General features: G+C 41.9%; 1 protein-coding gene across 2 annotated transcripts in view; it reads left to right on the top strand.

Annotated features, from left to right (window-relative positions):
* Nucleotides 1-8,886, top strand: part of ZEB1 (zinc finger E-box binding homeobox 1) — a 127,056-nt gene extending 118,170 nt beyond the window's left edge. For both annotated transcript variants that reach the window (XM_055710117.1, XM_055710116.1), the window contains exons 7-9: nucleotides 1,295-3,105; nucleotides 4,695-4,875; nucleotides 6,387-8,886. In XM_055710117.1, the coding sequence (XP_055566092.1) occupies nucleotides 1,295-3,105; nucleotides 4,695-4,875; nucleotides 6,387-6,952 (2,558 nt within the window). In that variant the 3' untranslated portion in view covers nucleotides 6,953-8,886. The remainder of the gene's footprint in view (nucleotides 1-1,294; nucleotides 3,106-4,694; nucleotides 4,876-6,386) is intronic.
* Nucleotides 8,887-25,797: the final 16,911 nt, after the last annotated feature.

Raw genomic sequence — 25,797 nt, 5'->3', positions numbered from 1 at the left:
CTTTTTTTCCCCCTCTGGGACTCTGTAAGCACAGACTGCAGCCTTCAGCTGTTTGCGGGAAATGTGCAGAATAACTCAAGAGGATTTACAGTTGCAGCTTAAGCTCAGACAGTTAAAGAAAATTTCACTTGTGGCAGAAGAAATGGGGGCATCCTTCTGCTCCTTTTTCACTTGTGGGACAGAAGAACCATGCTTCTTACTGTGATTGTGATTGTCATCATTCAAGACGAGTTGCATTAAAGTAGCTTCAGGGCACAGGTTGTGCTATACTGCCACAACAGTTTCAGTTTATAAGAAAAGTTCCAATTTATAAGAAATTCAATATATAATAATATAAGTTAAATGTGCTCACTCTAAAGATATTCTCAATATCTGTCTTCAACCCAGATTTACCCATTGACAGAAAGTCTGAAAACAAGTTTTTAGGCCACCTTTTCCTTTCTTATCAGTTGCTCAGCCATGATAATAGCAATGAAGTGTGCACCTAACATAGAAGTCCTCCCTCAGCAAACACCATCTTGATTTCATTTCCAGAGTGTAGTGGTGCTGTGCCTGTAAATGGGAAAGCCTCTGTCAATGTACTTTTCAATCTGAAGCCAGCCAACTGTTTCAGCTCTTTCCTTTTCCTCTGTAGCACGGCTGCCCTGAAAAGCCAGCTCTTACTAGTGGTGTAATGATTGCATAGCTGTGTGCCTCTTCCTGGCAATATAACTTGACATTCATCTCTGAAGGCAAATATACATCTATATTCTACATGTGTCTGGTTTCCCTTTACTTAAACTTCGCCTGGTTTTCAGCTGATGAGTATTGTAGGAAGATATGAATATACTGTATTTGAGTTTGCCGCAATAATATGTGCATAGCATTTATGGCATGTTCTATTTAGTTAATCAAATTCTGATTTTTTTCCATTCTGAAGTAGCTTACGCTATTTTTTCATTCTGAAGTTAGTAGTGGTACTACTTCAATGAAGTTTAATGAAATCTGCAAGTATCAAATAGGTTTATTTATGCTATAATTTACTGGGAAATACTGGAACATATTGTGATCACATGGGCTCCATCCTGTGTCTGCTAGTAGATCACAAACTTATTAAAGGACCCTAGGATCAGAGCTATAGATTACATAATTACTCTCACTGTTGAATTCACTATGTAAGATACTTTTTTTTCCCTAGAATTCTTTGAAAGGTCATTTTGATGTGGTTTTTTCTAGTTACTTTGCTTGATGAAGGTACATTGTAACCTAGTAAACTGTTGCATATGCCTTCTTTTTTCTTCTTTTTTATCTTTAGGAGAGAAGCCATATGAGTGCCCAAACTGCAAGAAACGTTTTTCCCATTCTGGTTCATACAGTTCACACATAAGCAGTAAGAAGTGTATTGGTTTGATGCCCGTGAATGGTCGAGCCCGGTCAGGGCTCAAGACGTCTCAGTGCTCGTCCCCTTCCCTTTCTGCATCACCAGGTAGCCCAGCAAGACCACAGATACGACAAAAGATAGAAAATAAACCCTTGCAAGAGCAACTTCCTGTTAACCAAATTAAAACTGAACCTGTGGATTATGAATTCAAGCCCATAGTGGTTGCTTCAGGAATTAATTGTTCGACCCCTTTGCAGAATGGGGTTTTTAGTGGTGGTAGCCCATTGCAGGCAACCAGTTCTCCTCAGGGTGTGGTGCAAGCTGTTGTTCTACCAACAGTAGGTCTGGTGTCTCCCATAAGCATCAACTTAAGTGACATTCAAAATGTACTTAAAGTGGCAGTGGATGGTAATGTAATAAGGCAAGTATTGGAAAACAATCATGCTAATCTTGCGTCCAAAGAGCAAGAAACAATCAACAATGCATCTATACAACAAGCTGGCCATTCCCTCATTTCAGCTATCAGTCTTCCTTTGGTTGACCAAGATGGGACAACCAAAATTATCATCAACTACAGCTTGGAGCAGCCAAGTCAACTTCAGGTTGTTCCGCAAAATCTAAAAAAAGAAAACTCTGTTCCTACAAATAGTTGCAAAAATGAAAAACTGCCAGAAGATCTTACAGTGAAGTCTGAGAAAGATAAGAACTTTGAAGGAGAGACCAATGATAGCACTTGTCTTCTTTGTGATGACTGTCCAGGAGATCTTAATGCACTTCAAGAATTAAAGCACTATGATACGAAAAATCCTCCTCAGCTTCCTCAGCCCAGTGGAACAGAAGCTGAGAAGCCTGACTCCCCTGTCCTATCAGAAACTGGGGAGAACAACTTATCTCCTGGTCAGCCACCTTTAAAGAACCTTTTATCGCTCCTAAAAGCATATTATGCATTAAATGCACAACCAAGCGCAGAAGAGCTTTCAAAAATAGCCGATTCAGTAAACCTACCACTGGATGTGGTAAAAAAGTGGTTTGAAAAAATGCAAGCTGGACAAATTTCTGTGCAGTCTTCTGGACCATCTTCTCCTGAACAAGTTAAATTAAGCAGTCCCACAGATAACGATGAGCAAACAGCAACTACAAACGTAAGCAAACCCCAGAACAGCACAAATAACTCACAAAATCCTGTCAGTACAACAAAATCTCAGACTTTACCAGGGGGATCAACTCTGAATGGTTCACGCAGTAGCACGCCATCCCCATCGCCACTAAACCTTTCTTCATCACGAAATTCACAGGGTTATACGTACACAGCAGAGGGCGTACAAGAAGAGCCACAAATTGAACCTCTTGACCTTTCGCTACCAAAGCAACATGGAGAACTATTGGAAAGATCTACCATAACTAGTGTTTACCAGAACAGTGTTTATTCTGTCCAAGAAGAACCTTTGAACTTAACTTGTGCAAAAAAAGAACCACAAAAGGACAACAGTATTACAGACTCTGATCCTATTGTAAATGTAATCCCACCAAGTGCCAATCCCATAAATATTGCTATACCTACAGTCACTGCCCAGTTACCTACAATTGTTGCCATTGCTGACCAGAACAGTGTTCCATGCTTGAGAGCTCTCGCTGCCAATAAGCAAACCATTTTGATTCCACAGGTGGCTTATACATATTCTACTACAGTTAGTCCTGCAGTTCAAGAAACACCACCAAAACAGACCCAAGCCAGTGGAAATCAGGTACTTCGGTCCCTGTATTCCTGTATGTGGTGTGTGATGTGTTCATTCTGTATCCATGCTGAACTGACAGAAAACTGTCAAGATAAATTAAATAAAAATGTAAATATAAGCTATCAGGTTTATTCGGCTTTATTGTTGATGGGTGATAGATGTTACTGTTAAGTCCTCTGCAAAGCTAGTTAGCTCAGGCAGCTTGACAGAAGCTGACTGTTTCTGTTCCAGACTGACAGAAACTATATGTTCCTGTGCGTGGACGAGTCAGTTCTTCACCATATTCAGTCATTCAAAGCGTCTTCTAGGACATTAGTGCTCAGTGTTTTAAAGACAGCTCAGTGCTCCTGATCTGAAAGCAAAGCAAGGCCATGGCCTGGGTTTCTTACTGGTTCTGTATCTCCTCCTTCCCCGCATCTGGAGAGTAAACTCTGGAACTTTTGGCTACTCCCTTCACGCTGCTCTGCTTTCTTGGCTTGCAGAGTAGCTGAATTCATCCTACACCATAATGGCACTTTAAGCAAAACTCAGGAGTATTCTCAATTGATAGTCGGGCAGATACCTTCTTCACCTGCCATTCCTGTATCCTGCCCTGTTCCTCCCTGGGCACATCCAGATGTGATCTAATCGGAGTCAATCCTCCTGAGCAACACCTGTGCGTGTTGAGGTGGGGATGGAGCAGAATAGAAAAGCGGCTTACATGAAGACTGAGAGTTTCTCATTAACGCTTAGAAATTGGCTGTTTAGCATTTTACGCAGGCTTCTGTATTGCCAGAGACTGAGGAGCCTTAAAGAGTTATGAGGTTGTTTATATGTTAAAGTTTATGACAGACAGCGTTTGAGCTAGCTAACATGTACATTTTCATGTTCAGAGCTGACGATATATGGTAAAGTTAATTCTGTGTGTAGTGAAACTACCGATACCGGTAGAAAATACTGGGCTTCTTAAAGATGAGCTTCAGCACTTGAAGTGCTTAGAAATAGGCAACACTTAGGATATTTTTTTAAACTTCTTATTAATGAAACTTTTGAAGTCCCCCAGATTTTGGGTTAAGTAGTATTTGTGGTGGTTTTATGAAGAAGAGGGTAGTCAAATATGTAAATCCAAATGGTAATTTAAATAGCTTTTTGTGAAAACTTCATCAAAAAATACGGTCTTAACTTCCACAAAATCTGCGAGGTGGCAAAACGTGGGTGGCAAACATTAGTTGAAAAATGCAGTTAGATATTGAATCTGCTCTTCCAGTTTCCTGAGGTACTTTATAGGTGTGTAATCTTACTTTCCTTCCTAATATTGCATTTTTTATAGGCCCTAAAACATGATGTGTCAGTGTAGCTTAGACCTGGCCAACACTCAGATTGGGATGTGATTAGTCAGTCCCAGTGAGAATTCTGCATCCGTATGGTGGCGGGGACTGCAAAGCAGAGTGACGCAGTGAAAGATATTTTTTGACTATTGAAGCCTAAACAATTTTGTTCGGCTGTTTACGGAACTGAATGAGAATAACAGTGCAACTTCAGCTTACATTTTATAAACTCTGTGCTGCGTTAGTGCATTTTTTTTAACTGAACTCAATCTTTTTTGTAATTTTTTTAAGGATGAAAGGCAAGACACTAGCTCAGAAGGAGTATCGAATGTAGAAGATCAAAATGATTCTGATTCAACACCCCCAAAGAAAAAGATGAGAAAGACAGAAAATGGGATGTATGCATGTGATCTATGTGACAAAATATTCCAGAAGAGCTCCTCATTATTGAGACATAAGTATGAACACACAGGTATGTACTAGGAAAAGCAGTTTCAGACTGTTAGTTCGTTGGTGGTGTGTAACTGATAATCTCAACTGGAATCCAGCTCTCAGAAAGCGTAGGGAAGTGTAGTAGTCAGTCCCTTTTACCATCTGTGCTCAGCTTTCTTCAGAAACCTATGCTTTGTATATTTGTTTTGACAGAACTGCAGTTCTCTGTTTCTTTAAATTTGTAAGACCTAAACCTCGAATAGAAAAAGGGGAGTTTCTTCCATCTGGCTCACGGATGATCATCTGCGAGCCCAGCCTGTAATCAAGGATGTATTACTTCCAATTTACCTTGCCTGGTTATAAATTAAGAAAAATTAAAAATTAAAAAACATAAATTAAGAAAAAAGGATCGTGTATGTGTATGATACTTTACATGAAAGGCAGTGTATCTGTCTAGCATGAAGGATTTTCAGTGAGCCACGTTTGTAATGATTTTCCACCAATTACGATGGAAAAGACCCTTAACATCGTGGAGTCCAACTTAACCTGGCACTGCCAAGTCCACCACTAAACCATATCCCCAAGTGCCACGTCTGCATGCCTTTTAAATACCTCCAGGGATGGTGATTCAACTGCTTCCCTGGGCAGCCTGGCAACCCTTTCAGTGAAGAAATTTTTCCTAATATCCAACCTAAATCTCCCCTGGCACAACTTGAGGCTGTTTCCTGTCATCCTTTCGTTTGTTACTTGGGAAGAGAGACCAACACCGACCTTTGGCATATGCTGACGTGGCAGTGGTGATCATCTGTATAGGGTGACCAAAAAACTGCTGTCTTATTTTTGTCTCCATCTTTTATATCTGGGCTAAGACCATGCAAAGTTGCTTTGCGTAACAGCTTTTGAGTGTGGAAATCAAAGTAACATTACCAGGCTCCTGCTACATTTATCAGAGACTTCAAAAACAAGGCAACAAAGTAGAAAGCTGGAAAACAGAGCAGAAAGAGAACTAAATGAAACAAAGCAGATTTTTCTTCTTAACATATGTGTAGTCAGCCTGTTTTGTACATAAGGCATTTACCTGTGCCAGCCTAGATTTTAGAAAGTTTTTCCCTTTACCTATAACACGGAAGAAGGACTTAGTACTCAAAAACCGACATAAAAGCATAGTTGATTTAAAATTTTCATCACTATAGAAAAGTTAAAATGTATTTTAGGCAGAATGTTTACTGCAAGAAAAATGTCTCCTAAGTTACTTATACTGGCACTTTTTTGTGCTGAAAGTTACATCTGAGAATCTGCTTGTCCTTCTATGCTCAGTTTTCCTAAAAAAACTTACTAATTACCCGTGTAATTGTGACAATGTACCCTTGCACCCTCATCCTTTGGGCTTAGGTGAGAAACTCATGCTGATAATGCATGGAGTGAACATCTTGTTAAATGAAATTATTAATCGTTGGTAATACATTCACCAACAGCATTTTATGGTGAAAACAACAGTATAAATTTGTAAAACTTCAGCTACAAGACGTCCAATTGTGCTTTATTTTGTAGGTAAAAGACCTCACGAGTGTGGAATCTGTAAAAAAGCATTTAAACACAAACACCATTTGATCGAACACATGCGACTGCATTCTGGGGAAAAACCCTACCAATGTGACAAATGTGGAAAGCGGTTTTCACACTCGGGGTCTTACTCTCAACACATGAATCATCGCTACTCCTATTGCAAAAGAGAGGCAGAAGAGCGTGACAGCACGGAACAGGAGGAGCCAGGCCAGGAGGCCCTCAATAACGAGCATGCTGGTGCCAGGGCATCTCCATCGCAGATCGACTCGGATGAGAGAGAGAGTCTAACCAGGGAAGAAGAGGAAGACAGTGAAAAAGAGGAAGAGGAGGAGGAAGAAAAAGAGATAGAAGGACTTCAGGAAGAAAAAGAATGTAGGAAACTACAAGAAGTTGAGGATGAGGAAGAAGAGGAGGAAGAGGAAGAAGAAGAGGAAGAGGAAGAAGGGAAAACTGAAGGTAGCAAGAATGATGAAGCTGTAAATCAAGCAAGCAATGCAGAACCAGAAGTTATACAGAATAATGGGCAGGTGTCAGAAGAAAAAAACAAATAAAGCTTAAATGATAGTTTTTTCTATAAGGAAAAAAAGAATTGGTAATGAAGTTCATTCTATATTATACATGCTTTTCATGGAAACACAGTAGCCTGCATACTGTGATTTCTGTTCACTACTGTGTAAAAAAATATATATATAGAAAAAAAGAAAAAGAAAAAAAAAAGAAATCCAGGTGTGCCTGAACCTCAAACTTAGTAATTTTTCACACAGTTTTCAAAGGTAGGAACAAGTTTATAACATGAAGCAGATTAGAAAAATACAGTGACTCTGGAAGCAAAGATTTAACAGGTTTTAGGAAACCTGATTTATTAGACAAGCATCTGGCATCGTTTGTTTTATCAGTATTAATTTTCATTCTTAAGTTGATTAATTTTTAAGCTGTACAATTGGGAGAGATTTATATGATTTTTTTTTTTTATGGTAAAACATTTCCTAGATCCGCTTCAGTATTTTCTTATGTTTTAAAATGTGAGAACTTCTGCACTACAAAATTCCCTTTTGCAGAAACCTGTAATGCAGTTGCAAACAGTGCTTGGCTACCTTTGTAAATTCAACCTAGAAGGTAGCGGTTTATGACATTAGATGTTGTAGTAGAGCATATTATCATTTAAAGTGTATTGTTAGCCTTAAGAAAGCAGATGATAGAAGAACTGAAGTTTCTTACTCGTGATTAAAAATGTAGTTGAAAAGATTGTCGTTGAGTTCTGATTGCAGGGACTAACAGTGTTAATACTGGTAAGGACAGCAAAGTCGTCAAAATCAGTGTTTGTAATTGTGTTTTGAGTATGTAGTAACGATATGAAGGATATGATATGAAGCTTTGTATCTCCTTTGGCCTTATGCAAGACCTGTGTGCTGTAAGTGCCATTTATCAGTATTACAAAGGCTCTAAGCAGCCTTTATCCAATGTGTGGCCTACAATAACTAGCATTTGTTGATTTGTATCAAACTTCTAAACTAATCATGGGGAAAAAAACACTCAGCCATCAGAGAAGTAAGAACACTGGTATATTTCATTATTTAATTATTTGGTGGTATTTTGGGTTAATACCTGACTTGCAGAATTTCTCTACAATAATTACAAGGGAAATTTTCTAATCTGCTTTATTGCTTTATTGGTTTACTTTAATTTCAGACACATACATGACATGTTATCTGGCTCATAAGTATTTTCAAATGTTAGTTATTATGGACCCCATTTATTAACAATGTTAGCTGATTTTTACCTATCAGTATTATTTTATTTCTTTTAGTTTATAGATCTGTGCAACATTTTGTACTGTATGTCTTCAAACCTGGCAGTATTAATACCCTTCTTACTGACATATGTACCTTTTTAGTTTTAGAAAACTTTTATATTTATGTGTCTTATTTTTATATTTCTTTATTTATTACACAGTGTAGTGTATAATACTGTAGTTTGTATTAATACAATAATATATTTTAGTATGAAAATTTGGAAAGTTGATAAGATTTAAAGTAGAGATGCAATCGGTTCTCTTGCATTGAGATTTGATTTAACAGTGTTATGTTAACATTTATACTTGCCTTGGACTGTAGAACAGAAGAATTAAAATGGGAATGTATTAATTTTACAATTGCAATCAATTCATTTTACCTTTACCCAGTTTTTAATATAAAGCTCTTAAATTTTGAAATTCACTGTGTGACTAATAGCATGATGCTCTGCAGTTTTATTAAGAGATTAGTCTAACCATAAAACTCTCATTTCCTTAGTAAGCCAAATTAGAATAATCTTATAAACAGTGTTGGGAACAATATTTAACATTTTTGTGCCAATTTGTTCCTGTATTCATGTATGTATGTTACAAATCTGAAACTTCATTTTTAAGTTCCTTGTTACATCATGGTCATTTTCTAGTTTTTTACCAGACTCCCCATCTCACAATAAAATGCGTCAACAAGTCTGACTTGCTGTCATTATTCTGGTAATTTAGAAAAACATTTTAAGTTACTTCTATGAGATGTTACTCAGACACAGTTCCTGCTTCAGTGTCGATACTCAGTTTCAATTGTACATAAGGAGCACCTAAGTGAAAGGTTTGGCTGTGTGCAGGCAAAGGGGTTGCTACTTTAGTTTATTGATTTACTAATGCTAGTAGAACAACTGAGTTTTCAAAACAAACCATGTAGTTTTGTGATTTTTTTTTCCTCTTGTATCTGTCTAATACACAGTTTAATGCTCTTTCAATAAGACTGCTTTTAAAGGAAGGAAGTCTGTAACTGTTTACTTCATTTAGCAATAAGCTGGTGAAAAGGTTGGTGTATATTTTGCTGTTGAACTTTCCAAAGATGTGGCACCAACATTAGATATATATCATTTCAGTAATGAAAGTATAAAAACTTGAATGTTGTATTACATACGCATGTTTACAGTGTTTTGGAGTTTAAGCAAAGTTTTGAGACTGTTCTTTGAGCAAAGTTCTGTTCCTTAATGATCACTAAAAGGGGATTTCAGTTGTTAATTTGGGGGGTTTTTATATGAACATCATATAAGTTATTTTATATTCACGTATCTAAGTTTTGACTAATTCTCAGTCTTACTATCTCAACTTTAATACATGCAAAGGATTTATCCCATATATTAGTTGTTTTACTTTGTCTGTATTTTGCTGTACAGTGTACCGAATGTTGCACTTTTATGTAGAGTAACCTCCTAACTTAGTCGTGTCATTGAGATAAACATGAGAAAGCTGTTTAAAAAAAAAAAAACATTTATATTGTGTTAAAAATGTTGCCTTGTAATTATTATCATAAAAGAATCAATCAGGTAGCTCAGGATTTCTTGCAGGTAAAGCTGGCTCAGCTCTGCTCTAGGTAGTGAAGTTTACCCTTTTTGAAACTATGTTAAGATTTTTCACCTTTTTCATATTCCAGGAACATCTTACTTGTCTATAGTAATAAACCCAGTGAGACATTTGTTGAAGTGGGAAAATTTTGCTGTCTTTAGTAGTAGAACAAAGAATTTTAATAAATCCAAGGTTACTCACATAAGTGACAGCTGCATGTTAAAGGCCAGTAACTTCGATTTCCAGAACCTTAAATGAAGCTAGAGAAACTATGCTTGGATAGAGAGCAAAGTCCAGGCAATTTTGATTCAGGAAATGTCATCGGGTTTGGGAGGAAAAAAATTTATATTCATTACTTAGCCTATGAAACCGTTATTAACGTTTTTATCTTCAAAATGAATTGGTATATTGAATTTTGCATGTGTTGAGCTCAGAGACGCCTCTTATGTTTGTGACCTTATAACATCATTTATTATCCATTTGAAAAACACGAAACCTGTGATGCATCTTCATTTAGCAGAGTAAACTCATTTGAAATCTAGAGGTGCTTGGGAGGTGCAGGCTTTGTTCCCAGCCCCGTCAGCGAGTGCCTGCAGTGCAGGTGGCTGTGCAGTGCAGGGAAGCCCAGGCTGTGCAGGAGTCCGTCCACCAAGGTACCAGAAGCTGTCCAGCTGCAGCTGCACAGACCTTCTAAGTTAATGGCAAAGCAGTTGCAAGGAGAGTAGGTTTCACCACATGAAAAAAAAAAAAAAAAAAGTGAAAGCAAAAGTGTAACGGCTTTGTGTTCTGTCCTTTAAAGATAAATAAAAGTTGGGAAAGAGCGGTAAAAGTGGAATGTAGTTTTAATAAAACTTCACTGTCCTGTGACCTCTTCTTTGGTCAGAAGATGACAAGTCCATCGGTTGCCCTGTGTGCCCGGGCTGTTGGCTGTGTCTGCTTCCTCATGCTCACCTTGGCCGAGCAATCGGGACAGTCACAGTCCAGCCTGACAAAAGAAGAGCCCTTTGAGCGCAGTATGGGGCAGGGCACTGACCTCAGCCTGATGTTCTGGCTTTGGTTCTGCTACTGGCCCATCTCATGATTCCAGAATATAATTAATTGATATGTTTCAAAATCGGTTCCAGTCGCAAAACTGTGACAGTGGTGTGTCCTCTTTTATCAAGTAATTTGAGAATAGGAAAAAATATTACCGGATCACTGTAGGAAGAATGTTAGAGAAGTAAATATTAAGTTTCATGCCCTGGGTTGGGGAATACCCTTCTGAGATCCTGAGCAAACGGGAGCAGAAAGAGGGACTTAAGGCTACAGAGAAAACTAGAAGATCCGTTGAAGCTGCCTTTTCCTCCTTTACTAGTATTCATGTGGCATCCCAGTGGTGATTCGGGGGGCATTCTCAAATTCCTCATAGCCACATTACTGTCTGCTTGCTGGTTTTCTGGAGCAGCCGATCCGTAATTGGTAACATAGCAATGTTCAGCGGTGCTGTGTGTATGAGCTTGAAAGTTTGGGGGTTTTTAATCGTATTGTATTACAATAATCAGGTAAAATTGTGGATAGTGAAAAAAGAAATTGGGAAGTTTTATTATTTTGGCTAATCTCGGAGTGCCAGTTTGTTTCAATAGCTATCTTGAATTTTAGTGGAAGAAGAACGCACCATGGCTTATCAACCCAGAACACAATATAGCTACCCTAAGAGGCACTATTCTTCAGACAGATTGAGTAAAAATTGCTTAAACTGGGAACAAGTGTTGTGTTTGCACTCGAGTAAAATTATTCTAATGCAATTATTGCTGATAAACCCACAGTCAGCGTCTGCACAAGCAGCCCTTTACTGATGGTTGCGCTGGCAAGGCGTGTCTGGGTTGGTGGTGGCCACAGGACTGAACGACGATTTTGAAGCAAAGGTATTTACAAGAGAAAAAATATGACACTACTAAAAGCACAGGTTTTGCCACAGCAAAATGTTACGTTGGGGCTTTTATCATCAAAGTGATGAAAGATCAGGAGTTCACGGTCCAAACCAACATAGAAGTCTATGGTGAAGAAATGAAAATACTTTCTAGTGTGCAGAAGACCATCAGAGGTGAAGGTAATGATTTGGGGATGAAAAAGTCCATTTCGCACATGGAGGCTGTAGTGAAGATAGGTGATGGCTTTTGAGCAGAGGAGGTGAGAGGGAAGAGCTTAATCTGTGCTGTCCTGAGCGCTTCTTGGAAGTGTGTTCTTTTTCTTTACTACCAGTGTGTAAGTCTGCACGTAATTCTTTCCTTGGTTAGAGGTTCTGTTGTATGTTTTGCAATTCACATTCTGGTACTTAAAGACAAAAGTTGTTTGTTTTTTTCTCTCTCCTGGGCAGAACAGCTTGTTTAATTGTTGCTAGAATAATCCCTAAATTACATAATGGAAATTCAATATTAGAGGATCTTTTGAGTCTGCATTTTATTATTTATTGTTCATTATTTTCTTGGGCAGTTGTTGTAATGGTATTTGCAGTCCGGTTTTCACTAAAAAAAAAAATGAATACCAATGGGTTATGATGATCAAATTGACTCTTACAAGTGATCAATTATTTACAACTTTTGTTTTATCCCTCTGCTCTTTCATGATGTCTGGTCACTAATCTGTCACAGAGTCTTCTTAATTGTGTGTATTATGCCTATCATACACATTGTATATATGTTGTCTCTAGGAGAAACAATATATTTGCTTCACAAAAAACAATAAAATCTGCTCTTCTTTTAAAATGTAATTGGCAAGTAACTGACAGTTGGGATTAAGCATGAAATGTGCTGATGTCAGGAGCACTTTTGTGGCAAGGTTTGTCCTAGTAGCTTGCCAAATATGAAAGTCACATAGAACTAATCTACAACTAGGTAAAGTTCTCCAAGGCCTTACCTCTACGCTAGCAGATCCCAAAAAAGTTCTTTAAAAATTATGAGGACAATGGGAAGTAATCTTTCAAATAAATACATTGGGAATGCCAGATTGGTCTTCCTTTTAGCTTTCCAGTGAGCCTCAAGGTCTCCGATGCTGCTTTTAGATTTTAACATCTCTGTATTGGGGACTTCCCTTGGGTTTTGCTCATCTTTGTGTAAACTAGAGTTTGTGTAATGATCATAAGATTTGCATTGCGTGTTAATTCAGGAATTAAGGGGATACATGAATTAAGCCCTAAAAACCCTGAAACACACCTACAGTAAGTTTGTGTCATTCTTCATGAGTTTCTGTTCCTCTTCCACCTGGAAAGCCTGCTCACATCTAGCATGCCCGGGGCCCAAAGGGAGACCACAAGTCGGACAGCACTTTGCATGACGGGGCTGTTCCCATCCCTCACTCTTCAGGAGCTCTCTCGTTAGGCCAGATCCTGCCTGACTGCTGATGAATGCCACTGGACCCCTTGCATGCTAGGAAACTCCATTTTTAATGACAGGTAAGCTATTGAGAAGATACAGAGGCAATATTTTGCTCCTTCAGTGTGCAAGAATAAAATCTGTGGGACCAAATTGTTCAAGAAATAAGCCCATTGGAAAATCGTGCAAAATTCTGAAAACAGCAAAAGCTTCCAACAGATTTGAAAGGCTATGTTGCTACACGCAAACAAGTACTTGGAATTGCTCCCCCCCTGCTCCTGAATCAAATCAATAATGGGAAAACATTCCTGTGGACAGCGGTCCTCCATTTCTTTTCCTCAGCCTGAACATAATGGTCACTGGTCTCCTCCAAACCCAGAGCTGAACAGCTCTGACTTGTACATACTTCATTTTGAGTCCTTGTGAGCAGTAAGTGCTGGAGTGAGCAGGAAGGAAGGGTTCCAGTTTCCGACAGTTGGACCTGGCTGTCCTGTCAGCAGCACCTTTCCACAAGCTGCTGCTGCTACTAGCCAGGGAGTGTTTGAAGTGGCCATGGTTACAGCCTGGCCAGGTCAAATGATCTCGGCTGTGATTGCACAGGTAACAGGGCCTTCCACCAAGACAAACTGACTAAGTTGACCTTGAGTCAGCTTTTTGCCCCATTTAGACAGCTCCAAAGAATGCCTCTGGCAGGAGCCAGCGACCATGGTTTGGAGGAGCTGCTGGCCTGCATCACCTGCAGGCAGGGAAGAGCCACCCCTCAGTCTGTAAATTACAAATTCTTGATGGTAGTGACTCTTGTTCCCCAAAACATGGCATTGTCTTTAGAATCTTTTTTTTTTTAATCTTTTTAATCAGGCTACTTCTTATTGGTGTTCTGGTTTCCAAGACAATCGTTGGGTCAAGTGCTCTTAAAAGGTCCTGAAGCTTCATGAGGGACTGTATAAGCCAAGGAACAAGGATACTTGTATACACTGTGTAAACCAAGGAACAAGGAATTTAGCATTTGCGCTTGTGATGAGTGTTACCACAATTTCTGTATCTCTTCCAACCCTAATTATAAGACCAGTTTTCTTGTCTTAAGAGGGAAGAAAAAATAAACCAAAAGAAATTGATAATGTAGCTTGCACAGGGTTATTCAGGCAGAGGTGGGAGCAGGACTGAGGTCTCTAACATGGGCACACTGTCTGCCTTTTACATCAGCGCGCAGTTTGTTCTGAAGGAATATGGCAAACAGCGCATTACTGTGATTTTTCAGTGGCGGAGTGGAGCCCACCCTTCAGCAGCCACACTGCTTCACAAGCTTGTCCTCTTGCACTGCAGCCAAGGGACTGGTTCTTCAGCTGAAGCAGCAAAGACTCAGGCTTCATATACAATTTTACTTCCAGAACTGTTTCCAGAAAGAAGTATTATTTGCCTCGTTGCTCCCTGCAAGGGCTGATGCTGAGATCGCTGCTATAAGCGAGGAGGCGAGTGTGCTGTCAGTCTAGGGGTAGTGCACGTTCTGCCAGTGACTCTTAGGGAGGGGAAAGAATAAAAGCTTTGCTGATTTCCTACAGCTTCTGCTGGCCCAATACATCATCTTGTCCCTTGTAGGTTTTTTGTGAAGGCCACCTGTCAGGCACAGGTTGTCTGGGTCCTGATGGCTCCCCAGTGGGGGCTCCAGCTGTAACCCCCAGAGAGAGGAGTGGAGGGGAAAAAACACCTCAGTGCAGCAAATTGTTCCATGTATGAATAAGCTTTCATTATTCATACTCATACAATGAAATCGCTCAACTCATGATCACTTATGTAAGTAAAACCATTGTAGGTCTTGCATTTTCTCCTTTGTGGTTAAAATACTCTGATTATTATTTTTTTTTTATGTTAAGGAAAACAAAAGCTTAATTCCTGCTTTACTGTAGTTTATTATTTAATCAAATTCCTAACTGTGGCCCCACCATCTCTGATTAAAAAGGGCAGTACTACATTGCTTTCCCTGCTAATGGAAATGAATTTTGTTTGGTGAAATCTGAATCTGTTCAGCTCACTGTACCTAAACCTAATTGAAAAAAGCTGGAGGATCTGGTGCCAAAAAAAATGCAAATTTTCATGGCTAGAACCATGTATAGGTCAAAGACCATTTATGTTCCTGATTTTTTAAACTGTCTGTTCAAGTCCATCATCTGCTCCTCTTGCTACCTAGTTTCTACTGAGCTGCTCTCAGTTCTTCCCAACCCACCCAAACGTGTGTGCACCCCTTGTGAATGCTGTAGGTAAGTAAGATTCTCCTCATGTGGCGGCCACGCTCTGGTGACTTGTCTCTACTGATGGAAAAAACAGCACTTTAAAAAGCCAAAACAAGAGGCAGTCTAGCTTCATTGTCACCGCAGAACTGGCTTATGCAGTCAACCAGACCATTGCACCATAGTTAGTCAAATACCTACTTCTAAGCAGAAATTTTAAATTTCTGTGGAATTTCTCATGTTTAATACCTTCCTATTTCACAAATTAGCTTTTCCTGTAATTCTACTGAATGAGCCATCATCTGTAGCTTCTGAAGTGTATTTTTCCACCCTTCTACTTAGGTGTTTAGACATGTAGCCTTAGCTGATGTGGAGTTTGATGAATGCATGCTGGTACCCAGCTCTCCTTGTGGAAAGCAGTCTTTGCTCCCCAAAAACGTCCGTGTTACCTTACCGACAGCGTCCTGAAGCAGCACATGGAGATGTTCTGCTGAATGACTGGCAGTGTCAAGACGTAGAAGAATGCTGCTGTATAATCTCTGGGGTGCTTTAAATATGGGATAACAACGTATTTCTCAGTCAGAAAATAAATTAAGTATCCTTGCAAAATACAGTTCCCTCGCTATTAGTATCTGGTAACCACCTACCTTGGTTTTGGCCTTGGTCTCCTAAGCAATGGCGGTTGTGACCCTGTGCTGCATGTTCCCTTCTCTCATCTTACAATACATTTTCACCCGACGACTATGCCTGGCCGGCTTTGACAGAACAGATAATATGTCAATGATCTGAAGTACTTGCATGACTTGTGAAACTTGACTGCCTAGGACAGAGGACCAAACTAATGCCCTTGCTAGGTAAATCCCTTACTATGGTAAGCGCAGTTCTGAACCACCTCCAGCATGTGCCACTGCTTGTCTGGCCAAGAAAGGCAGGGAAGTTGATCGAGGATTTCATTAGTTCAGTTGCTCTGTTGTTAACGCTGTTAGTTAAGAGGACAAAAGAGAAAAGAAAAAACACACAAAAGCAAGTACTTATTTCTAATTAGTAGATGGCTATTGCACTGCATTTAAAAAGGAGACTTGAATTATGGGACAAACTACAGCATCTGGCCATTATTCACATGGGGGACTGCCAACAAGACTGACACCCTCATCTCCATCACATGCTAAGAATCATGTTTATTTGTTCACTCTTCAGCCAAACAAATATGAAATTCTGTCATGCAAAGTAGAACTAACCCAATAATAGAGTCTTTGTCTTCCAGGAGGGCCAGAACAGAACATGCTGCCTCTGAACCTCCTCATTTCAATGGAAAAACTGAGTGTATGTTTCATATGTCCCTCATGAGTGCTGCTGTAACATGGACATAATCGCGGATTATCCTGTTATTCCCACACCAGTGTGCAGCTCGGCTCAAATGGTTTAAGTGGGTTTAAGTCTGTTTCACTGTGCTCCCCAAGCAGTACAGGTGAAGGAAGACCCGTTGTCTGTGGGATCTGATGGATTAGTCATCACGTTGATGCTGGTGGACTTGTGGGAATGCCAGAAGCAGATGTTTAAAGCTCCCGAGAACTGTGTTTCCAAACATGGAGCCTGCAATTCAACAACTATTGCAGTCAGTATTAGCAAGTGTTTCTGCTGCTGGAAGGGAGAATCTGGTCCCTGCTCACCCCCTGCCGCCTCCCAGGCTGGTACAGCCCCATCAGGACTACTGATCCAGTTAACAAGTAACCAGCCATTTTTCCATGATTATTTCTCGGCTGGGTCAGTTCACTAACACCAAAGCTTTTGCCAGAGCGAAAGAAATGAAGGTTGGGGCGTGGGGTTGCTCCTTTTACACTGGTGTAAAGCAGGCACTGAGCACATGCTGAGCCGACTGCCTGAGAAGCCCTGGGCATTCCTGCCTCCTGAGGATGCAGCTTCTGCTTCTGAGGGCTGCACTTTGGTATACAGATGCTGAAAGAATAAACTAGTTCAGACTGGAGCAGTTTAGTCCTAGTAGTGGATCTAGTTGAAATGCTTTGTAAAGCTGTTTTATACTTACTGATAAAATTCATCAGTTTATATTTGCCTTTGATTTTGCCCTTCTGAAAGGTTCTCCAATTTAAAGCTGGTTTGCCAAAGAGCGACAACCTGTACAGTTCATTTGTCAAAGACTCATGCCCTAATATCAGTGGTGGGAAACAATTTAGGAAAGAACCTCATTTTAGTCTGTAGCAACAACAGCTCACAGTTAAACCCAAACTGCTGGGTTTGCTCTGCTCCTAGTACTGCACCAACAGTTGTTACACCGAAATGCAGCATAAGCAGCGTCATGTAAACAAACGTCTTTGTTCCCTGTATATGTGGCTGCATAGACTTTCAGCTATTGCTAAAAACTATTTCATGATGCAAGCAGATCATTTTGATTTTGAGCTAAGAACCACTTCCTGTACTGGTTGACTTAAAACAGTGCTTCCCCACTCTCCCACTCCATCTGTGCTCTGCATGCTGCTGCTTTTGGTAAAAATAGTATGTAGAGGCAGGTTTACAGGTATTCTTCTCTTCTAAATTTGCTTTATCCATCACAGGGTTTCTGTATGTTCTGGTACCAGAGTGAAGCCAAGAACAATGATGTTTAAGGCAGTACCGATGGCCAACTGAAGTAAATTAAAAAGGCAAGGAAGACCCCAGCGAGAGTGGGCTGCTGGCAGCATGACACGTTCCCTGCAAAGGCACAGGACTACTTTAGTCGGGGCTGCTGATTTATTGTCAGACCTAGAGAATGGCCTTTGCCCTATTGTATCAACATCTCGTTTTCACTTTCAAACTGTTACAAGAGCAGAGGGCACAATTAACTCTATTAGTCATTCAGCATATTCAGAATCAGAATGGGTTGGATTTTCCCTTGCTGATAAATGAGCCACTGGCAGCAGGATGTCACCACACTCGAGACTACAGGCTAGACATAAGAAAGGACTCGAGGGCCTGACCCAGGAATGAAGTCCAGGGCTCTCTGTTGGGAAGCTACACAGTACAAAGGGAAAATAGGGTGCGCCAAAATGTGATGCAAATTAGCTGGTGCTGCCTTGGCTCAGGGATGCCCTCAGGTACTTCTGTTCATACACACTCCAAAACACAGATTTCTCCCTGAGAATCTGCGTTTTTCTGGACCTGCACTGGACAGGACTCACTGTGCGCCTTCAAACCCCGGTCCTGCCCACATCCAAAAGGTAAAATTATTCATGTCAGGAGGAGGAACCCAGCATCCTATTTAATTCACCCATCATCACCTCAGTGACTGAAAATTGTAACCCAGCAGACACAGGCTATTTCGGAGCAGGTCTGGGATGGTCCCTTTCCTTTTATTGAGGATGTTTTCCTCTTTAGACAGTATTTCAAGACCTGGGTGAAAGGAGAAAACAGAATTTGTATGACAGGAGTCATACAAACAAGCACAGGCACCAGAAGGAACCTGTCTCTGATCCCATGGAAAGAGCAATCCATTGGTGCAGAAGATGCACCTGTGCTGATTGCTGTGTCCCAAGAACTGACCCATGCACGTTCAGCCACCATAATGGGGCAGATGACAAGCAACAGCCTGAGTACAGCACAATGTCCTTGGTGAGCGCTCTCGCTACAAGCTGCTACACAAGGGACAGGTACCTCTTCCACCCAAGCTTTAGAAGAAAACTCCAGCTGTGCCTGTGTTTCAGAAGGGGCAGAAATCATCAGTATGCATGAGATGGGCTCTGTGAACAGGCAGCAGGTCAGGCTCCCCGGGTGATTTTGGGATTTCCCAAAACCTAGGTGCCCTTCACCTTGTTGCCTTGGGCAGGAAAGATGTGCCAATCCGCTGGCACTGGGGTGACTCTTCACGTCTGGGCAGCAGGGACCTTTGGGTGCCTGCCCAAGGAGCCAAGGGTTATTACAGGCACTTACATTAGGTCTAGATTTTGGTATTTACATCATATCAGCAAATACATAAACTGGCTGTTTCTATCAGCTGTGACAACAAGAAAGAAATGCCTCAATGTCTATTCCCTCACTGGTTTTCAGCCAGTCTCCACACAACATCTCCCCAGCGAAGGGGATGGCCCTGCAGCGTATTCAGACCTGACCCCACAGAAGTACCTTTCTAGCTATCTGTATGCCAGTTAGCAAAGCTTCCAAAAAAATCCCAAAGGTCAGCCTTGTTCCCCCTGCCCCCAGGTGAGCTGTGTGCTGCCCTACTGAAAAAAAGAAACCAAACCAACTTTTTTTGTGGGGGTCTGAGTGGTTCTTCCTACCTTACATTGTCCCTTTCTGTCAAAGCCAGGCAGCAGAGCTGCCTGGGAGGAGCCTGCACCCTACCCCAGTGCAGAAATAAGAGAAGTCCTGGATCACAAGCATCACATTCAGGGATGTAAACAATCTAAATGTCTCCACAGCAGGAAAAGAATCTTGTCTCTGGTCCAGTTTCCCTATGTTTAGAGGAAAGAGAAATATAAATCATTATCCACAGGCATGCTGTGGGATCTAATTTCAGCAATGCCTAGCTGGTGAAGCGTAAGAGCTCTAGGGGAGTGAAGCTGTAGCCATGCAGATGGGGTTGGAGCATCGCCTGTGGTACAGAGGTCACCTGGCGCTCAATTGCCAGATGCCCTGGGCAATATGGGCTGCCCTGTACTGCTCAGATCCCAAGCCTCACCTGAAGGGAAGACAGGCCTTGGCATTCCTGCACTTTTGCTGCAACACATTAAATCCCACATGCTCGATGCAGCTCTCCCATGGTTGCAGCACATCCAGGACCTCGGGCTTAAAGACAGGGCACAAAAGCTTCGCTCACAAAAGAGATATGTTTCTTGGCCTGTTCAACATTTACAGTCTGACAACCCTGCTTGACTCTTCCCTAGCAAGATCTGCTTCAAGCTGCTTATCGTTTTTTGCAAAAGCTCTGTTTGCCATGTAGAGACTTGTCTCTCAGTTGGTTTTTCAATTGAGTTTCTACCACCACTACCCACACAAAAAAACAGTAAGGGAGAGCAAGGGAGAGAAGACAAGTGTCTTTCCCTTTGAGGAAATATGTGGGGAAGGTGCTGGTGGAGCATCCTCAGTATTATGTGAGAATAAGCAAATCAACGCTTTGCTTTCAAAGGTTGGGGTTACCACAACTCCTTTTTCTACTGGACAAGGTGGGCAGCAGGTTTGCCGAGGTGGAGTCTCTCCTGTCTCTTGGGACAGTACTAAGGTAGAGACCATCCAGACAGAAAAGGAGCACAGCAAACCCTGTTAAAATGTGCAAGAAGTAGAGGCAAGCCAACCAGGTGGAGAGATGGGCCTTTGCCGACCCCAGGCTGGAGCTCCTGGGGCTTGGGGCACAGCATCCAGCCACTTTGATTTCCCCCATGGCAGCTGTGTATGCTGGTCCCCCATGGACATGCTCATGCTGGAAAGTGGGGCTGTCCACATGTCAGATAGGAAGAGTGTGTTCTACCTTTTATTTGCCAAAATATACCGGGTTTATTTATGGTCATTAATGCATTTAGCTCAATGTTTATTTGTAAAGGTAAAAAGCTTACTTCAATTTCAAATGTTATGAGACAAAGTACTGTGAAGGACGATTTCAATATGTACTTCACACACTTATTACTGAAGTTGGGCAAGAAGGGTTCATATGCAAGCAGACTGCAGCCCTGAAAGGCTTTTGTCCTTCATAACCAATCTTCTCTGAGACACGAGCTAAGGAGAAACACGATAGCCAGATAAAGCTGGAGGCAGTCATACTTTAGCATTATTTAAGCCTGTTGTGCAATACCTCACAATAAACCCACCAGTCATAAAGCAGCATAATTATTTACCTTCATTTCACAGAAGAAAATCCTCCCTGGAGTCAACCTGGTATTTCTTTTTTCTTCTGGTGTTTCCCAACAAGCCACCATTGGGCAACTCTGTTGTAGAGACAGGAAAGAGCAGCTGAACATGATGGAGGATGCTCGTGACTCTCAGCAGAGTGGTGTCAGGCTTTGTACAGCTGTCTCCTCAACTGATTCAGGAAGAGAGTCTCACTTCTTACAGCCTTTTACTTTTTGGTGCCAGTAGTCATGACTCCAAGCCATAAAGATCTTTGCCACTGGCAGTAACAGGCTCTCTAGAAGAGCTGCCACTAAAACCTCTGCGCATTGGCAGGTTAGTCACAGGATTATCTCATTGGCCTGCAGTAATGCTGCCAGGGGTGGACACCACCCCTCACCTCCAGCGCTGGGTGGTGTTCCTTTCATCCAGCAGTGTTTCCCTTACCCTGTTTTCAAGAGGGAGCCAAAATACAGCAATAACGAGGATATTTTAGCGTGGTAACTACAGAGACGCAAAGGAGAATAAACTGTCCAGTCTTGCACAAGAAATGGAGACAAAAGGGTAGCTGAAAATCTGGAAGTTGCCTGCATCGCCTTAAGAGATCACTGCCAGCAGCTTACATCTGTGCACCATATGAGCAAGTGAGAAAGTGTCTTTGAGAAGGGTGTAATGTTGGTCCTGTGTCAATAATGGACCTAGTCCAAGGTACTGAAGCATCTGCTCTGTATTTCAGTATTTTGTTCCTTACACTTGTAAGGATATTCAAGTAGGTGAGCATCTACACCTAAAAGACTGCATTTGAAAGAGAAGCTGAGATGTGGTCACCACCAGCCAAAATACTCACTGTGCTAGGAGGTACTTTGGGCTCTCCTTCAGGTAACTTGTCAGCATTAGAATCAAATGATCACCACATGTAGGTCTATAAAGCTCCTAAATTAGCTGTGCAGAAAGCAGCTCTGCAGAAAGCAGCTCTGCAAGGGTTTTTGCTGGATGGTTAAGTGCCAGTGCAGGTGAATTAAATTATTATTGGCTCCAAGTGTGACTCCCATATGTTAATTCATTACCTGCAGCTGAATTGCCAGTAGAGTGGTGCAAAGCTCTTTCTCATCTCAGGGAGTATCACCAAAAAAGAAGTGGTTTGTCAGTGGAGCCCCAGCAAAGAGGCCCATGGGACATCCTAGATGTGAGATAAATGCCTGTGTGAAGTGGGGTTCAGAAAGCAACAGTTTAATCCACATCCTATACACTCACACCTAATGAGAGCAGAAAATACAAATTTTTACTGTATGTGATGTGGAAGGGAATGAATCTCAGCCATAGATTTTCCTTCCTTTTCTCTTCTACAGCATCTCATTGACCCAGTAAGGGTAGTTCTCTTACTTTTACAACATAATTTGCTGTGTCCTGGGAGAGGTGAGATGCTCTTTTGTGTTGGGGTGTTCCCCCCAGCAGCACCAGCGGAAGGCAATTACGATGCTGGCGGTGCTCTCTCCTTCCCTGAAGAGCTAATGAATTCCATCCTCCTATTGTTGCGGAGTTTCCATGGGACCTGCAGTGGGGCAGGATCCTCTGCACTCTGCAAAGGGTTTGCTTCCTGGTAACAGAGCAATCCATTAGCTCTTGTAGCTGTTGTTCTTGAGCTGAAAGCTTTGTACTCTAAAGCCCAGCAGGAAGAGATAATTAGCACTAAATTGTGTATTCTGGGCAAAATCCATCCACTTCTGCCAAGACTACGCAAGGCCTCAGATACGGTGGAAATACGTGTGGGGTGGATGCTTTTTGCATAAATGTGGAAGGAAGTGTGCATGATTGCACTCTTGGTCAGCATGGCCCAGAAACAGGATCTGGGGTCGATGGGGGTCTGTGCCAGCTCCACACCCTGGAGCAGAGGGTTTGGAAGTAACAGCTCGAGCAAAGGAAGGGCAGGTGGTGCCTGCAGGGGTATGTGGCTGCAGTAACCTGCTGGGGAAGTAACCCCCAGTCCCGGCCGTTCCCCTTGTCCTGCTACCTTCTTTGGCTTTCACATGCACAGCCTGCTGTCAGCCCTGCTGGGCACTGCATTGCACTCGGTCCTTGGACAAGGTGTGCTTGTGGACGCCCCAGGCTTCAGTTTGGGAACCTGTGCTGTAGGATGGACAGAAACCCCCCAGAAACCCCATCTCCTGCCCAGCAGTGTCAGTGCAGCATGGTGTAATACTTGACCCATGCACTGGGTGCCCCTGTTATATGTGATTTAGTAAGCACATTGCTGTTCTGATGCTTCTTCCTCTGCCTGGGCAGCAGGCACAATTCAGCTGCTTGAGCACAGGCTAGTTGCCATTTTCCGTTAGGAAGTGCCACCTGAGTCCAACTGATTGTCCAGAAACACGTAGGTCTTCTGTAGGCCCTGTGTTGTACCTGCCAGCCCTGGCAGGTGCACCACTGGAGATACCCGTGTTGGAAATGACTCAGGCTCTGTGTGTCCAGGCTGCATCTCCTAGAGCAAGAAGTCATGAGGCAGACTGACACTGCTCCGAAAGAACCATCCTGTCCCAGAGCTTGTCTCAGCTTAATCACAGCATTGCAGGGCTGAACTGTACAATCTCCCAGACAACTGGATATGTTCAAAAGCAGTTGGTTGTGCTGAATGCCGACCACAAAACCAGATCCTGAGGGGAATCTTGAGGGACTTTGATCTGAGCAAGGTCTGGTTCCTCTAAGGACATATTAAAGGTCTGAAAATGCTCTAACAGGTGGTCTAAATTTGCACTGCAAAAGCAGTCCTGCTGTACCAAGCCCACCAAACGAAAGCAGAGAGTGGCAGACATCACTCTTCACATCACCAGTTTATAAAAGAAAGAAGTCAGGTTTCTGACTGACAGTTAAGTGTTGTTAGGTTTCCCTCATCTTCCCATTTCCACACAGAAGACACCCACTCCATCAGCCTTTTGTCTTGGGCAGCATCTTCTAAACCTTTTGTCTTTCATATGAGTTCCTTTGGACCTTGTCCAACTTCTGTTCTCCTTAAAGCAAAAGCATGATGCCGAGAACTGGACACCAAACTCCAGCTGAGACTGCACCAGTGCCAAGTAGAGCACAATAATTTCTTCTGTGTCTTACATAAAACATTCTTGCAGGTGTGTCCCGGGATGACATTTGCCTTTTCTTGTGTTGTGGACAGACAGTACCAAGGACTCCCACAGTTCCTGCATCTCTAAGGCTGTGGGTCTCTCCACACACTGCTGCCTGGCAGGTCACTGTTCATGAGGGCCACAGGCTGGGCTGGTTTCTTGGGGACTTTTACATTTGACATTTCCCTCTCAAGCAGTTTTTACTGTCACTTATCTATTTCTGTCCATTCCTTTGGGCTTTTCAGGATCAATTTGAATTCAAACCTTGTCCTCCTATGGGAAACAGTATAGATCACTCATGGACAAGCTAATAATTTATCTTAGTTTGGCTACTAAAACAGTAGCCAATTTGCATTGGCTGTATGGACATGTGCTTGAAAGGCAGAGAGAATGAGTTTATTCAAAAGACCGTAATGCTTCAGATAAATTGCTATTGGTTTCCCTTCCTTATTAGATGTCATAATGATTTGGATGTTTAGCAGAGAATTCTCAAATTTTAAAAAAAAAAAAAAAAAAGTACATGTTTGCTGCCTCCTGAGCTGTTCCTCCTGGTCCCTGGCTACAACCAGTTACTCCAGAACTGGTTTTTATTCCACCCCTGCTAAGGCCTAGATGTGACGTGGTGTCAAAGCTCAGTTCGATACTGGGTTTGCCACTCAGGTTACTGGGGCAGTATGGTGGGTGGTGAGCAGCAGCTGAGGCACTGCCCAGGACTGAGCATGCTGCTTCTCATTATGCAGATAGAAGATGATCGAGGGTAAAATCACCCAGAGGCATGCAATCTCATACAGATTAGCACATCCTCCTTGAGCAAAGCGTTGTGTGTTAACACTGAACATTTGGTTCATGCCATAGACTCGAGACTGAGATTGCCATGCCAGTCTGGGCAGGGTGTCACCCCGCTGTTTTGGTATGCCATTGTGCCATTAAGCAAGCTGCAAAGAACTTTCTGGCATCCAGCTGTCAAATGCGTCATGATTAGATCAGAGCTGTACTGTGAGGTTTCGTGTTTTCTTAGCTGATGCATGCGTTAAATGCCAGCTTTGGCTTTTATAATAGCTTTTGGCCACTGCCTTCACCTAGCCTGCACCAGATCTGTGACAAACTTTGTTGGGACATTACTTAATCCTCCCAATATGACAATGAAATGTTGAGTCTTTTGAAAAACAATGCACAGTCTGTTTTGCAGCTACTTTTGCACCTTTCTTGATATTAAATCTAGACCTTTTCCCCACTAGTTTCCATGGGAGAGCGTTTTCAGGATTGCAATGAAGGAAAGGAATTAAAGTAAAAGGATGCACAAACATGGATCTCCAGGAACTGGTTGCAGCTTCAGTCCCAGCAGGGCTGTTTGTATAACATTAGTGCAATGTTAGGACCGGAGTTCATTATGGAACCAGGTTTTTTTCTATTAAAAGCAAAATAAATGAAATTATAGGAGAGCTTGCTCTGGAAAAGCAGTCGGAAAGAAGCAAAGAAGATTCACAGCAGATGTGTCAGGTGCTGTAAGCCTGGGGAGTGGTGTTAGTTCAA

Source organism: Falco cherrug, chromosome 4 (assembly GCF_023634085.1).
Source record: "Falco cherrug isolate bFalChe1 chromosome 4, bFalChe1.pri, whole genome shotgun sequence".
NCBI classification, from domain to species: Eukaryota; Metazoa; Chordata; class Aves; order Falconiformes; family Falconidae; genus Falco; species Falco cherrug.
The sequence above is the reverse complement of the archived record's forward strand: the minus strand, read 5'-3'. Positions and strand labels throughout refer to the sequence as shown.